Genomic DNA, 15344 nt, shown 5'->3' with positions numbered 1-15344 from the left:
GTTTTTCTTTCCATAGCCATATATGGGCCAAATGCTCCCGCAAGCCGATCATTGAAATGTGAAACCATTGACCAGTAGAGTCAGTCACGTCTCGATGACCGCCTCTGTTAGGCGGAATTCCGCGCCGCTGTCCCTGCCCCTCGCACTTAGGCGCTGCTACGTTCAGCAAACCTGTCCCGCACGCAACTGGCCAAGAGACGGGGCCCCTTGCCGAGTTCTGATTGGCCGAAAGTCTGGATACAACAACCAACCGTGATCCAGTATCCGCCGATTAGCAGTTGCCAGTGGCGCGTCCGGAAGGCGTCTAAATCTCCAGGATATTGTACCCACATGCACCTTATAAAAGATGCGCCTTACATGTTTTTTCACCTGGTTATTGGCAATAATACACGTTGAGCACCGTTGACGACAACGCTAGCTTGGAAGGTTCAGAAAATACGGTTGTTACAGCCCCCAGAACACCAGAGTGAGGTGTGACTGTCGTTAGTGGCATGTTTCAGTCAAGCATTCAGTGATTCTCTCCCTTGTAGAAGCTTTTCAGTTGTCGGGTCTTACTATCTCCTCACTATCCCCCGAATCATCAGTTAACGAAACTCTGGCAGCTACAACCACTGTACGACAAGTACGCGGTTATTACAGCTGATAAGGACTATGATGATGATCTCTTCAATATCAATGAACTTACTTGGCCGTCTTTCTCCAACATACTCTTGGATCGCTGTTTGTGGCCGAAGAACTAAATTCCACCATTCCATCCATAGTTTACAGACTTATTAAGGATGATAAGATCGCGGGCAGTAGGTAGGCAACTATTTCGATGTTCGGATATCCGGTGTTTTAGGTACATTCATATTATGAACTTCAGGATTCTTAGAATGCAATGCATGTGTCTCCTTGTTGGGACGTAAACTGTATGAGAAACTTAGATCAGACCCATTGGTTCCCCGAAAGCTGTACTTCAAGCTTGAGATGGCTCTGTAGTTAAAGCGCAAATTTAACAACCAGAATGTCCGTTGTTCGACCTCAACCTGCATGTCGACTGGGCAACCTGGCAGTACCTCAGCCCTCGTGTTTCCTTCGGGTGACGTGGCAGCTATGCACTGAAAGGATGTTTCAGTCGAACGGGATAACGATCACTACCTGCTCTGCAGGCGCCGAATTACATTCGAATCTCCAGTTGCAAACGTGTGAACGTTTGCGCCTGTTGTTCACTGAATGGCGATGTGGTCAACCATTGCTAGTGTCGTCAAGTTTCCCGGTAGCTACTGCCTTGTGAAAAGTGGAGGACTATCACACTAAATCATTACTGTGCTAGCTTCTGCATTTTCTTCTCTGTACTCCGAAATGATCTACCACCGATTCATCGTCAGTCGGTTTGTTGCCGAATATTTCGGCAGGTGATTGATTGCTTTGCAGATCGACCCTGAAGTAAGTGCATCGCAAACTCGTTCCCTATTGTTTGTTTTCCGGGACATGTTGTCATCGTAGACATCAACTCCCTGTGAAGCTTCATGTGTCGAGCCTCAGTTGTTTCGTTTGAAAACTAATTGGTGGATTTCAGCATCACTGACCCAATGTTCCTACCAGACGTCTCAGAGGCATCGTTTAATAATGGTATTTTCTCAGCTTAGTGCTCGATCTTAACCATCCAAGTCAGCGTTGCCGTCAAAACAGCCACCAAAGGTGTATTAAACCGAAAACCAGGCGAAAAGCGCGTCGTTAATAAAGTAAATGCGGCGGCAACCTCTTGGAAATTTGGCGCCTTCCGCACGCGCCATTGGCAACTGGCATTCGATGATTACTGAATCATGATTGGCTGCTGCGTCCAGACTTTCGACCAACCAGAACTCACCTTGATGCGGGACACGCCTCTTGATCGTAGCTGCGCCTAATTGCGAGTAGTATCGGTGCGGAATCCCGCCTAACATACAGATAATCAAGCACGGTCAGCATCTTGGTGTTTTGTGTCTTCAGAGGCCAAGTTCACAAACCAGGTGACATGGGGACATGTAGTCTCTGGGCTTGGCAAACAAACTGATGTCACATTGGCGCCGCACAAATAGTCAGTTCATAAAAAGTTACCTTCGCAAACCTTATCCGAAAGTTGACTTGGCCTCCTGTCATTCCATTTGGACTGCCGGGATTCCCTAGTCGATGAAACGGACTCGTCCAGCTCCAAGCACTTCGTACGAATCTGACCCAAAGCAGCTTTGTTGCAGTGCTTTACCATCTGCAGGTGCAAAGCACATAAAGTGTTTGGGTTATTTAGTTTTGCCGACAATTTTTATATGGAACTACGTCGTGTTTTTGGGCGAACTTCATGTCCAGGCATCCGAAGCTTGTAGCAATTCATCTGATATCTACAACATATTCAAGGTCAAACGGGGAAGGAGGCAGCCCCGCCGGACACCACTGAATATAATGAACCTAAGCAGAGCCTTACAGCAGTAGCTTACTCTCCCATAAGATTTAGTGCAACACTTTGATTCTAGCTTCAAGATTTTAGAACAATATTTCTCGGACAACAAGGAACCGATGGAAGCCCTTAAACTACCAGAGCGGCCATTGTTGGCCGTTTACGTTTTACGCCCACTCAATCACTCCACACTGCTTACTTTGTCCGTTGCTCATTGAACGTTTTTGGGGAGATTTTGATCGCGTTCGGGCGTACTTGATCACTTTCACCACAAATGATCAGATAGGATTAACTCGACTTCGAAACCAATGCGCCAGGGAATAGCCAACAGCCCTCTCAGATATGAGGCTCCAACGTCTACAGGCTGTTTGCAACCCATCCTATTCACTATGTTGATCGCTTTCACTAATCACTGTTCAGTCCTTCAGTATGTTAGGCACTCATTGTCGCCTGTTTGGTTTTAATCTCTCCACTGTGATTTCATTCAAACAGAGGGCTCCTCCCGCCCCGGTGGCTCCAGTAGTACCAGTTCAAACGGAACCAGCTACACCTCTTCCTTCTGAGTGAGTTTATTTTGTTCATCTACTTCTTATGGTTCTTTTTGTTCTCTTTTTTCACGACTGAACCAACGATATGTGCCAACCGTCACGCATGAAAATGCGTTTAACGGTTTTTGTGGTCGCATCAAATCAGCTGATTCACTTCGACCGTAAGAATCACGCGATACACTCTCCCCAATGCAACTACTTTTTTCGTCAGCTTTTCAGTAGCAGTTTCGGCAAACTTTCCCACGAATTACCACGTGAACGCAATTACACTTGTAAAGTGTGCTTTGTGTTTCGATGGCTACTCGAAATTTACTCGTAGCTGTCTACGTGAAAATTAATCTGGTTGCTTTTCACAAGCTTTCGTCATTTTGCTTCCAACTTCTGTGCATCAGCTATCCTTCTTTCTGTTAAAGCAGTCGGTGGATTGCATAGCGTTTCCAACTTATCACTGTGCTCTCTTTCGTGTCCGCCCCACCCGCACAGCCCCACTTCAGTCGAGAGACCTTCGCTTTACTGGCGGGGAATGAATTAAACTAGATAAATTCCAATTATGTCCATTATTTCGTTTTAAGTTTGGCGAGAGCCTAGCAGGTCTCGCTCCTGAATAGTTTCCCTGCCCTTAGTTGATTTCATTCTTTGGCTTCGTTGTCTAGGGTAAGGCCGGCCCACCTATTACTATGGATAAGCACTAAAAGAATGTACGATTATTTTCTGCTGCTGCACTCTTGTTTCTTTGTTTCTACTCTCCTCCGTTTTTTGGTTTCTCCCGGTTTGTCTGCGGACGCCGACTTATGGTTCCAATTAGTTGCTGCATTCTGTCTTTTTCCACTGCCGTTCAGCGCTAGTACTGTTGGAAATCGTCATCCCCTTGCTGGTTAGACATACTGATCTGCTGAAACGAGTTGAGATTGATTCCCAACCGGTAGCATCCGCAGCCAAGTGTATGTAGATTCACACAAGCCCTATTCTCGATGGTACAGCACACCGACGCTCAGCCGCTTCGTTATCGCCCTGCACATGTTACTCAAATCTGTTAAGGTCTCACAGGAAAGTATTATTCAACAACTGCGGTGAAGCAACGGTTAACCCCCCCCCCAGTTTACGCTCGGTCTGTCTCCTTGCAGCTTGTAGCCAGGACTGAGACGCCCATCGTGTCACGGTGAAGGGTATTCATTCGAAAAACCATCATGGTTGGACTGGCCATGCAATTTACTCGATCTTTGTTGGGTATCTGTCACAAATATCATTTGGTATGCTCAGGTTGGTGCACTTCCCTTGAACATACGGCACAATACCGCAAACTTTTGCCGAACTGGCTCAGAGACAGGAGGTGGCCTACATTCACCCATGTTATTTGCTTTTCGCCACGTGACGGCCTAGAATCGTCCGACAGTTCCCCCCCCATCAGTGTAACCTTGCTTACGGACCATACTCTTTCTTTGCTCAAAATCGCCCTATCAAAACAGTCTGTTGCTTCTGTTAGAACAAAATTCAACAACAAACCTTTTGGAACGATCAATGCGTTGAATTATGCGTGCACAGATACACACAAACGCTTGCGCACACGCTGTTGACCCATGAAGAGCGGGATCATAGTGTTTTGCCTCTTGTGCCAAGATGCGAAACAAAAGGCGGGTGTCGGTAGTGAAGCGGCTTGGTGACCCACGCGGAATAATCCGAACAGTTGATGGCTGTTTGTTTGTTTCTTTGGTCGTTCGTTCTGCCGTTTGTGGATGTGCTACACACAGCAACAAGTTCACCCCCCCCCCCCTGGTGTAGATGTGCTGCGCATACCGCTCCCTCTTACGCACCGAAATGTTTTCGCGTGGATTTTGACACTTTTAGATGCTGTCTTCGATTGATGTGCCCAATGTTGTGCCACTGCCAACAGTAGTGGACTGGCGCGTAGTGGGACTGCCAGCATCCACATGACACCCTCGCCCACCCAAAACTATGATTGCTTGCTAGTCTGTGCATTCTTTGGACTGTGTTCATTGTCACGTTACCCTTGACGACATGAAATCAGTTATTTGATGAAGCAGCCATTATTGGTATAAAGGCACACTGCTTTTTGAGGTCATCGTACATCACTTTAAATGGCAATACTGTGCCAACTCAGCTTTGCGCTGACTGCCTCTGGTTGTCAAAATATGCGTGAGCATTCTAAGCCAGTGGCAATGTCTGAAACAAATTCTGGTAATCGCGAATCAAACTAAGGTGGGGGGATGACACACGGCTCACAAATTCATCCGCAAAGGCACCAGTGCGCCATCCAATAGTTCAATGTTGTTCGAACTTTTTACAAGAATGTCGCGCGCAAGTAGACGACGCAGTTGCCTTCGAAATAGTTTCATTGTACTCTTTGTGATAGTGATTTTTTTTTACAAGAACCTCCCCTGCGCAGCGTTTACCTTACCTCTCGATTGTTGCTGACTATCATTCCGTGTACAACGTGGCTCCGAGCTTTGATCGTTCCCACTTGCCCTTCTGTCATTTAGTTCACTCTTGATTTTGAGACTGCGTCTTCTACCCGATCGCTATTAGGATTCAGGTGTGCATAGATGCTCACCTCATCAGCGTTTTGCCAATGCCCAAGTTAAGTTCGCCTCTGGTTGATCTCCGTAATTTTTCTTCCTTTTTCTCCTCTGATCACACTGCAACGGAGTGCAAATCCTTTCTCTTCCGCAGACCCCTCTTAGGCTTTTGCCCTCATGAATGTCAGTTCACTGTTCCAAGAAATCGGACAGGTGGTTTTAACGTCTGTGGGCAGGACTTATTTAATGGCTCACCATTATCCTTCCAACTAAATGTAAACACTACCAGTTAGGTTGTGTTTTCTCGCTGTGAAAACCCATCTGTATGTCGCTGAGAGGGAGCAATGCTTCATGGGGGACAGATTGGATTTCCATGTGACCCATCATCACCTCATGTAACCCGTCCGACACAGATTGGTTGTATTTCCATCTCGTTGCTCCCATCAGCCATGTTGAAGGCTGAAAGTTAATTTGAAGGGTGACTGTCATTATATCCAATCTCAGTATGAATTAATCTCACTACTGACTTACTATTCGTGGCGTACTGTGAAAGTTGCAAACTTGAGGAACGTTAGAGATTTGTGAAGTGTTTGTCGCCGATCACCACAAATTGATCCCGGCTACCGAATGAATTCTTATCGGGAGCACTGTGTTCTGAATACAATGCTGTAGAAGAACAGTTACGTCTAATGATTGGTCGACGCGATACGGTTTAACTGACGACCAGGGACAATTTCAAATGGGCTCCATCAACCAGTCGTTTGCTTACGTCTTTTCGAGTCCGCGCAACCTTTTGGTTTCAGTTTGTTGTTAGTATTTGGACAGCCCCGCCTGCCGGTTGTGTTGGTATTAGTACTCCAGTTCGCATCTAAATCTACAACTGTTTCGTTCCGGAGAGGACATCCAAACTGACTTGCAGGGAGAAGGGCTCTTCAGAGGAGGAGTACACCTGAAGAAGAATGTGAAGAATGTGATACCGTCTTTAAAGAGATTGCGTACGACTAATCTCTATAGATAGCAGATGACGAAACTATCCTTTGACTCGTTTTCGAAAGAGTTTGGTGACAGTCGGTAGATTTTTTGCTGGGCAACGTCTTGACACTTTTGACACGAAAGCTTCGTCTGGCCAAGTGACTAGGATCCGAGGTCGGTTGAGTAGAAAGACAAGGAGACAATTTTTGGGAAGTTTTGTCGATTTCACACGACCGTGGTCTGCAGGTCTCTAGCCGGGAGTATACATACGGCTCTACCCTAGGCAAGCTGTTATTCGGCCTGCTGTGGTTTGCCTGGCAGAAAATTCCTTGGATTTGGCCAGGGTAGTCCGAGCTTGTGGACGGGCTGTTTTCTGTGTACAGATAATCGCGTTGTGCAGTTAAATCCGGACGGCTTTGGCTGTTTGGAGCACTCCCCAACTAAAACCCGATTAAATAATGGGTGTCTGACGATACTTTCTGTAGCCCAGGGTGCCCACCCCCTCCGGGCGCAACAAAGAAACATGTTTTTTGACCGTTAAGGATGATAAAACAAAAGTAACACCTGAAAATCAATCTCTTGTATGTCATATTTCCGTTGGCAGGTGATCATTATTGATCTGGCTGTTTCATTCCTCTTTTGTACGACGGTTTCCTGCCCCATTTGAACGTCATATGAATGAATTTATGTACACAATCATGGTTCCGCTGTGATTTTACACGACACTAATTACTGTCGTGTGTCCACAAACTGAACGCTTTGGCACACAAATTTGTTCCAATTCGTTCGCCGTATTCTAACTCGATTGTTCTTTTCACATGCAATCTCTTGATTATGGGTTGCGCAGGTTTCAGTTATTTTGGTCTCCGAAATCGAAACGAAACCATTCATTTTTGTTTTGTAGACTCTGTACGTCGAGAAGTGTTTGACTAGTGACCTACTGAATGCCGTCTTTTGATGATTTCGTTCTCAGTTATAGTTGCTAAATAAGTAGTTGTACTTTACCGTTAACCGTATTAGTATTCACGAAATGCCCTCATTTGCGAGAGACCCACCTAGGACCTAGCTGAATCTCTCGTTTATTATGTTTCCAACCAACGGAATGTGCTACACCAGGCCGCGTCATGTTTCAGTTGCTACAGTATTCGAATTTTCACCAACCTTATGGATAGTGTATCACGTCTTTTCCTCGGGATGGCAGGTTTGTTTCAGAAGTCATTGTTCAATTTCTAGATTATGCTTTGGGCGGTGTCAGCCAGGTATGGTTGTCGGTTTGTAGGAACGGCGCTGAAAAAGTTTGCCAACTGACTGTTAGAGTAAAAGGATTAAAAAAAGATTGGGTGAGAGAGGAGATCTAGTGCTCGCCTGTGTCAAGCATTCTGAGTTGCCTACACCTCCAAGCGCTTAATCAGACAATCTGGAAACTGACTGACAGAACGCCACTGACATCGATCAGCCGCCATTTCTCGGAGTGTCTCCAGCCAAGCACAGGGGGGGATCACGAGGACTCTGTCCTGTAAGGTGACAACACTCAACCTCTTCTTGGTCTCTTTTACGCCCTTCCGCCGGGTCACGTTGCTTTTTGCGTGATTCTGAAGGATGCACAGAGAACAACACCCATCTCGGTAGATAGTGTTTCGGCATACATAACACTGTCACCTGGTTCACGCGACCCTTAAGACCCAGTGATATACCTTTTTGGCGCCACAAGTGACGCAAATTAGCAAACGTGATTCGAGCCTTTGATATTCTTGTACTGACTTTATCAGACGTATTTCCGTTAGAGTTATTACAATTAAAAAGTACGTCAAATTGTGCATAACATCCAGTGATTTCCCTTGAATTGTAAGGGGTATTTTCAGAAAATGCACGTTTTGAAGCATAAATTTGCACTTTGAAGGTGCAAGGCTCATGCTAAAAGACAGTATGACGGTGGTCAGTCTATTCAACACGACTTCTGCTTCGCCTTGATTTTCAAAGATAAGGGCGGTGTTATCTTTGTACTCCAGATCGACAAGTTTCTCACCAGCAACAATTCGTACACCGGGGTTTTTAAGGCCTTCCAGCGTTCGCTTCATTTCATCAATGATGAAATTGAACAAGAGTGAACGGAGTTGACATCACTTTTTGTGGGAAAGCTTTTAGAGAGCTCACCGTACACTCTCACACTCCCAGGAATGTGTGAATATGGGGTTCGTATGTGTTCACCAACTTCTGACGCGTACCAAGTTGAGCATGTGTGGTTGACCGAGCTGATCGATCGACAGGAGTGTGTGCCTCGCCAAAGACCAGTCTCCTGATAACCTTGTTCCAAATTCGCTAGTTTCAGCCCGAAACATCGGTGGTCAGAGACCCGGAAATGTCATTTACCCTCCGACCGAAGTAGCCAAGTCTTGCAACCGTACTACAATGCAACCCGCAACTTAGCCTCTCTTGAGACTTACTGATATGCCATTTTGATACCAAAAGTAGAGCGATTTGTCAAAAGCTGTTTAGGCCTCTGGGATTCCTGCGTTTGCTTCACCTTTCCTATGAATGCGACTTCCCACAAGCGTGTAGATTTCCACGCTTTCCCTCTGTATTCTTGAAGGCATGCTGAAAGATTGAAAGTACTGGCACCGCCACGAAAAGACTGAACCCCCACTTCAGTGTGCACCTGCGAGCTGTTCCATCTACCATCTCCACTTTAAATAACTTTGTCGTTTATGAAACAATGAAGTAAAATTTGGAAAGATTTCCAGTCCAGGTGTCCATACCTATCCGAACGGTTAATGGACGTGTTCCCATTTTTTTTAAAAATAGCAGCAAGCGCAAGTGCTATTGTGTAATCTGACCCAGTTCATCCAATCCTTCGGTATGTGCTTCGTCCCCACGAGGTCGTTCTGCAGGAAGTAGAACTTTGAATAACCAGAGTGCACCATCGAGCCCGTAGCCAGTTCGCTTTACTTTCCTCCACTTGACCTAATCCTCAGTCCGTCCCTGGACTTATCACACATCTTCGATTCGCAGAAATGTACTTGCGGTGACTTTTTGATTGGTAATGAGATGTTTGCATTCAAACCACCAGAACGTAGTTGCACTCATACCGTATGTCTCCGAATTTAGTGCTATGATGTACCGGGATCTTTCTTCTCGGCTAAGGGATCCTAAGTTTAGCCTATCGAACCTGATGAATCAACTCCTGGCCAATCAGAACGCGCTATCGCCCGATAAATGTAATCGTCGTAAATGAGCGATGATCAGAAAACCCTATTGCCTCCTAACTTTATATACTAAGTAAAAACTCGGCCAAATTGACTGGGCGAATATGGTAGGCAGCAGTGTTGTTTGGACAGTCTCTTACAGCTGCTGTTGCTACCTATCGCCGTTTGCTACCTACCACATCATTGGTAGTGGTCCACCGTTCGACCAGACAGGAAAAGTACACCAATTGGGACATGAAACTTGATTGCAGATTGTTTGTAACGTGTTCCGCTAATTGTGCCATTCTGTTTTTGTTTTTTTTTTTGGTTTCATTTGCCTATGCTAGCTATGTATCTTGTGTGCGGTTCTCTACCTACTATTTTCCTTTGTACTCATCTCCCTTCTCAAGTGAGTCTTCGGAAAGTGAAGAATCTGAGGGGAGCATTGAGGTGAAAGACGAAGGAGAGGAGGAGGAGGAGGAGGCGAAACCACCGGTCAGTCTCGTCCAGAGCACTTCTGGATTAGCAGAACGGCAGTCTCAGGCATTGAATGCGGTCGCTAGCGGTGACGTAGTGACAGAGAGCAAAGCAGCCGCTAATATCAGTGTTGGCACCCAACCTATTTCTCCAAATGACGTGAACAAGTCAACTGAGAAAACATATCCTGACCCTGTAGTGCCTTCTTGGCGCAAAAGTCCTCCTCTCCCCATCGGTGAACCAGATGCCCTGTTCGTCAATCAAACACTGAAGCGTGGTACGTTTGAACATGCAATGTCGGTTTTAAATCCTACCTTACCATTCAGCGAACAATTTTGCAACAGACTCCGTCTCCATTGTATTTGAAGCCCATATGCTGTTCGAATTGAGTGTACTGTTCAGTAAGACGCATAGCTTATCTCTGTTATACTATATTCCGTCTTCATACTTCCAAGTCATGCCCATTCCTTCGAAGCATTCGTTGACTCGCATGCATTCCTTTCGATCAACCTAGCTTTTCCGAAAGGCAATAAACAGCCTGCGTCCAAAATGATGGACTGGTGGTAAACCTCTTGAGGACACTGTGAATCGAGGAGCAGCTAGCCAGCGTACCACAAGGTTGTCTATGAATCCCTTTTGTAGCGAGAATAGACTGGCTGTTTCAGTCCGTCGTCCATTCGTTCATCTTCCTTCCAGCTTCTGGGGGCGAGATGGACCAAGTGGTTAGAGCCCGAATTGATTGACCGTGGTTCGAACCCGACCTCTGCCTCTCGACTTCCCCTGCCTAGGCTTGGGCAACCTGGCAGTATCCCAGCCCTCGTGCTTCCTTTGGGTGGCATGGCAGCTAGGCACCGGAAGGGTGCTGAAGCTAAACGAACTTTCAGCTTCCGCTTCATCCAGCAGATCATCAAACTCCTTGGCACGGTTCTTGTTTTCCCATGACGTTGTCACCCGTAGGTTTAAATGTTGTCCTCTAGTTTCCAAAAAGGCTAGTGTCACATCAGATCTGGAAAGCTTTGTTTTACTGGTAATTCTCTAGTCCACCGATCATCAAAATATCTCTTCAATACGTACGTTTCTTAGTGAGAGTGTGTGTGTATGGAGGGGTTTCGGGTGGGTAGATGGTTCACTAGTCTGAATCAGATGCATGCTTTCTTTTGTGAGATATTACTTGCTACTGGATTTTTGAAATCCCTTTTTATTAACTAACAACAGAGCGTTCCGTCTTTCAACTTCCTTGTCGCTTCGTGACAGACACATACTACTGCCACGGGCTGGACCTGTGTTCTGGTCGTCAACCGTCGAAATGATAAACTCATGTGCCACCCAGTTAAACGACGAAACCGAAGCTATCTTTTGTGATTTAATCTACATTCATTTTACAAAATCTGCACCCTGACTACACTGTTCCGGTGACTAGTGAAGTGTAGTGAATTCCCGTAGACTAGAGTTTGCTGCTTTTACCTGGTTGTACATCAGCAATGCTCGTGTCACCAACCATTTTCTACGGCCACAGGTGTTCAGTAACCGTAATTTAAGCGCAAAGGTTATTCCCACTACGGTCCTTCTTATTGAGGGATTACGTGTTCGGGAAACCAAAGTTTATCTACTCTTCATTACTAGGGTTTTTCTCTCCTTTGGAGGTTTGCAATACCAACAAAGTTGTTTCTGCTCTTGAGGCGTTTGTTATGGCATCTTTTTATGGGAGCATACGTCGCCTACCAAGTTCTAGTTCTCATCTGTCACTTATTTCTGACAGGTGGACGGAATCCTTCCCTATCCCGTCGTAACAGCTTGTGTTTATTGCCTAAGTTGGGGTCCGCACAAGTACCCGTTCAAATGACGCACATATTCTAGCCAAACTCCGATTATTTCAACCACCAAATAAAATCACGTCGTGCGATCTTTAGTTTACAAAAGCCCCAGGTATCAAAGTAGCTAGGAGCCACCCAGGAGTCAGCGGTGGATTGCACACCTGTCGCGTCCGAAGATCGTGCCTGTCTGATCCACAACAACTCCGATAGAAGTAGCCCACAGCGTCACACTCACGCAAATGTTTTACCAGACCATGGTTAGAAGAAAAAGATGTTCGAATGAGAGGATGTTTGATGTGTCGACACAGCTTACAACGTAGTTATTAGGTGACATTGAATCCTCTCTTACTGATTACTGGGTTGTTCAACGCCTCCAACCAAGCGCAACGGTGAACGTGAGTGTTTCATATCAATATCAGGATAGAACGTGAACCACTGATTCGCTTCTCTTAGTTTCACTCCCCTGAAAGAAGTATGAAGGGCAGTACTTCTCCGAATAGTCTACAAATCGGTTCGCTTATCATAACAAAGTCACTGGGGTTCGTGTGCTAAATGTCCTTCGGTTGATGGATGTGCTGACCTAGTTGTCATTCACCCGAATACACATCTTTCGACGGGGCAGCTATTTGTTTACTTGAACCATACCCAAATCCTACATCTTTCTGTTTTCCCCGTCGCATTTCGTATCATTATAGAAGCGAATACATTCTGTTCAAATGCCATTGACCCCTGACCGTTTTCAGCCCCGAAGGAACAAGTGTTCAAATCCGTTGCTGTCTCCGTCTTCGCTTTTGTTCTTTCATTCGTTTCTCACATCCAGCGGACATCCTGATAAAAAAAACAACAACTAGCTTTATATTCCACTGAATGTATACAGTCAGTGCCAATCTCGTTTGTGTTTTTGACGTTATTGACAGCGCGGTACTTCAAGTTGTCGACTCTTAATATGGAACAGGTGCCAGCAAACACCGCATCTCTCTCCTGTGGCTCCCGCTGCGAACTACAGTTTCGCATACTGACCTGCTTATTGTGATCATTCGAGGGTTCAATACGTTCCGATTTAAGAAGATGTTTTCTTTTGCTGTGAAGTACGAGTTCCATCTTTCATCGCAAACTGACTCCTAGTAAGGGTTCTGGAACGCATAAGACTTCCATCACAGAGGTTGTTTGAAATGCTCATTTTTTTCCCACATGTTCTCCCTTTGGATGGTGAATGTTCTTCCGGTGATGTTTGATGATATTTTTAGCCTAATTTCGGCCGTCCCTCAACTATTCTCATGAGAGAAGCCAAAAATGTCACGTGATCTAACTTGAACAATTTATTTGACCGTCTTTTACTGTGCAGCTTCTCCCCCTCTGAAGCCGAAAGAGGCTGTGTCTAGTGACACACAACGAGATCGAATGTTGTCGGGGAGTCAACAATCCGAACTGAATGGGGTGCCGGAAAAACCGACTGGTCTGCTGGAATCTCCAAAAGCAACAGAACCACCGAACGACACTTCAGACAAACCAGGGGCCTCTGTCCTAATCAATGGATCTCCATCAGAGCGCCTAAAATCTGCTGATTCAGCAACTGCCGAGAATCAATCAACAGTATCCGAATCTCATCCGAATGTCAGTTCGGCTGTCACAGCACGTCAACGAAGGTATTCGAGGGACCACTCTCCTCCTCCTTCTGCGGCAGGTTCTAGAAAAGTCACATTTGGTGGAGGTACGACAGTGAATTCCTCTCGAATCGTGACTATCCGCAAACGGGTACGTTCCTTCGTGTATTTTCTTCTTTAGTTTGTGCCTTGAGGCTTTCGTGAAATGCATACGATAGCCTAAATGCGGTATCTTGTGTGTGTTTCATGAGTTTCTCACCAGAGAACCGTTCCTACCATACTCGGAACATATTTTGCAGACAGCGGCGACCCATTTATCCACTCGTTTTGTTTTGTTTCATGCCTCCATGTGACTCGTCTTTTGGTTTGAAAAGCTACTCCCAGATGTTTGCAGCAGCTGCTCTAGCTTCCTCGTTTGCCGAATTTGTCAACTTCACCAGTGTTCAACTGTCAGTATATCTTTTGGTCTAATATACGGTAGTCTTCTCGGACAAAGACCACTCACTAGGGATAGCCTTCGTCGGAAAGGATGATCGCTGTTTCCATGTGTAAAACGAATAGTTTCGTGCTCTCATGGAGACCCAGCAATCAACCTTCAAAATTCAGCATACTAACGAATTCTCTATTTTCCTTTGGTACTGCACTTCCAATATACTTCTTCATTCGAGAGGTTTTCATTTTTTTACAGAGTTATCGTTTATACTTTGGTCAGCACCCGTTTGGTTGCGCTCTCCACCAGCAGAAAGTTCACATTCAAGGCTTACTGTTCTTTATTGCAGTATTCCATCGTGTTTCGGTCTAGGATAGCGCAGTAACTGAATCCGAAGGAATTCAAGCTTTAAAAAAGTCATCGAGAGACAGTTTTTACACCAAATAGTGTGTGATCAAATCTGTGCGGTCGGCTATTCTCCAACTTCTTTTCACAAGTTGCTTATTACGGCGTGTGTATTCACGTTGAATTCATTAAGTTCATTGGATACGATAACCGTTAGGTCGCAATCGATTGCAAGGTCAATTGCAGACACCGATACATCCTTTAGAGACAAGTTTGAATGCTATATTCATGGATAGTTCCTTCGGACAGAATTCGTCTTTGTGCATATTCAACCATACGAAACGTTGGATAATGAGTTTGAGAGATGGGTGTACGCCGAGTTTGGAAACCGTGAGAAAAAAGCTTGGCACCGCATTGCGGACTGAGCAATCGGTCGACGAACGGATGCATGATGACAGACGCGGTTTTCGAGCTGCGTATCGGTTCTGTGCAATTGGGGTTTTCTGGTACTGAAGAAACTAGTATGGCTAAACGTGTCTGTGCGAAATCCATTACCAGCAGACCCAGCTGCGCTGGTCATTGCCGTCTTCCTGCATGGGGACCCCGAGACGATCCACATCAATGGTTAGAGACATTGCCAGACATTGCCAAGTCGCGACCTCAATGGCGGTCGTGCATCCAAGTCTTCAATGCATGGCTCCCTTCCCAATCTCCCCACTTGACAGCCCACTGACAGTGCCGGATTTTTTCACCAATTTATCATCTCCCGCCTGCAGTGCGCAGCTATCTACGACCCAAATCATCGGTGAACAAACTGCGGCAGCTACAACCACTGTACGATGAGTATGCGGTTGTTACAGCTGACAGTGATGATGAACCATAGTGTGAGTTTATTTGTATATGTGCGATTCATCTACATTCATCTTCACGCATGTGCACTCATCTACAGCCCAGAGGTGAAGTAGAACTCTGGACGGTGAACGTGGAACCACCTACGGCCTCGGAGGTTTACGACTGCGTAT

General features: G+C 45.8%; 1 protein-coding gene across 1 annotated transcript in view; it reads left to right on the top strand.

Annotated features, from left to right (window-relative positions):
• The window catches only part of T265_02425 (hypothetical protein), a gene marked incomplete at both ends in the record, with an annotated part of 82464 nt that overhangs the window by 44222 nt on the left and 22898 nt on the right, over nt 1–15344 (top strand). Inside the window, 3 exons of the mRNA XM_009166658.1 lie at nt 2909–2979; nt 10063–10406; nt 13289–13698. Coding sequence (XP_009164922.1) covers nt 2909–2979; nt 10063–10406; nt 13289–13698 — 825 coding nt within the window. The remainder of the gene's footprint in view (nt 1–2908; nt 2980–10062; nt 10407–13288; nt 13699–15344) is intronic.

The sequence above is a fragment of the Opisthorchis viverrini genome (assembly GCF_000715545.1).
Source record: "Opisthorchis viverrini unplaced genomic scaffold opera_v5_29, whole genome shotgun sequence".
NCBI lineage: Eukaryota > Metazoa > Platyhelminthes > Trematoda > Opisthorchiida > Opisthorchiidae > Opisthorchis > Opisthorchis viverrini.
Note: the sequence above shows the minus strand (reverse complement) of the source record. Positions and strands in the feature narration are given on the sequence as shown.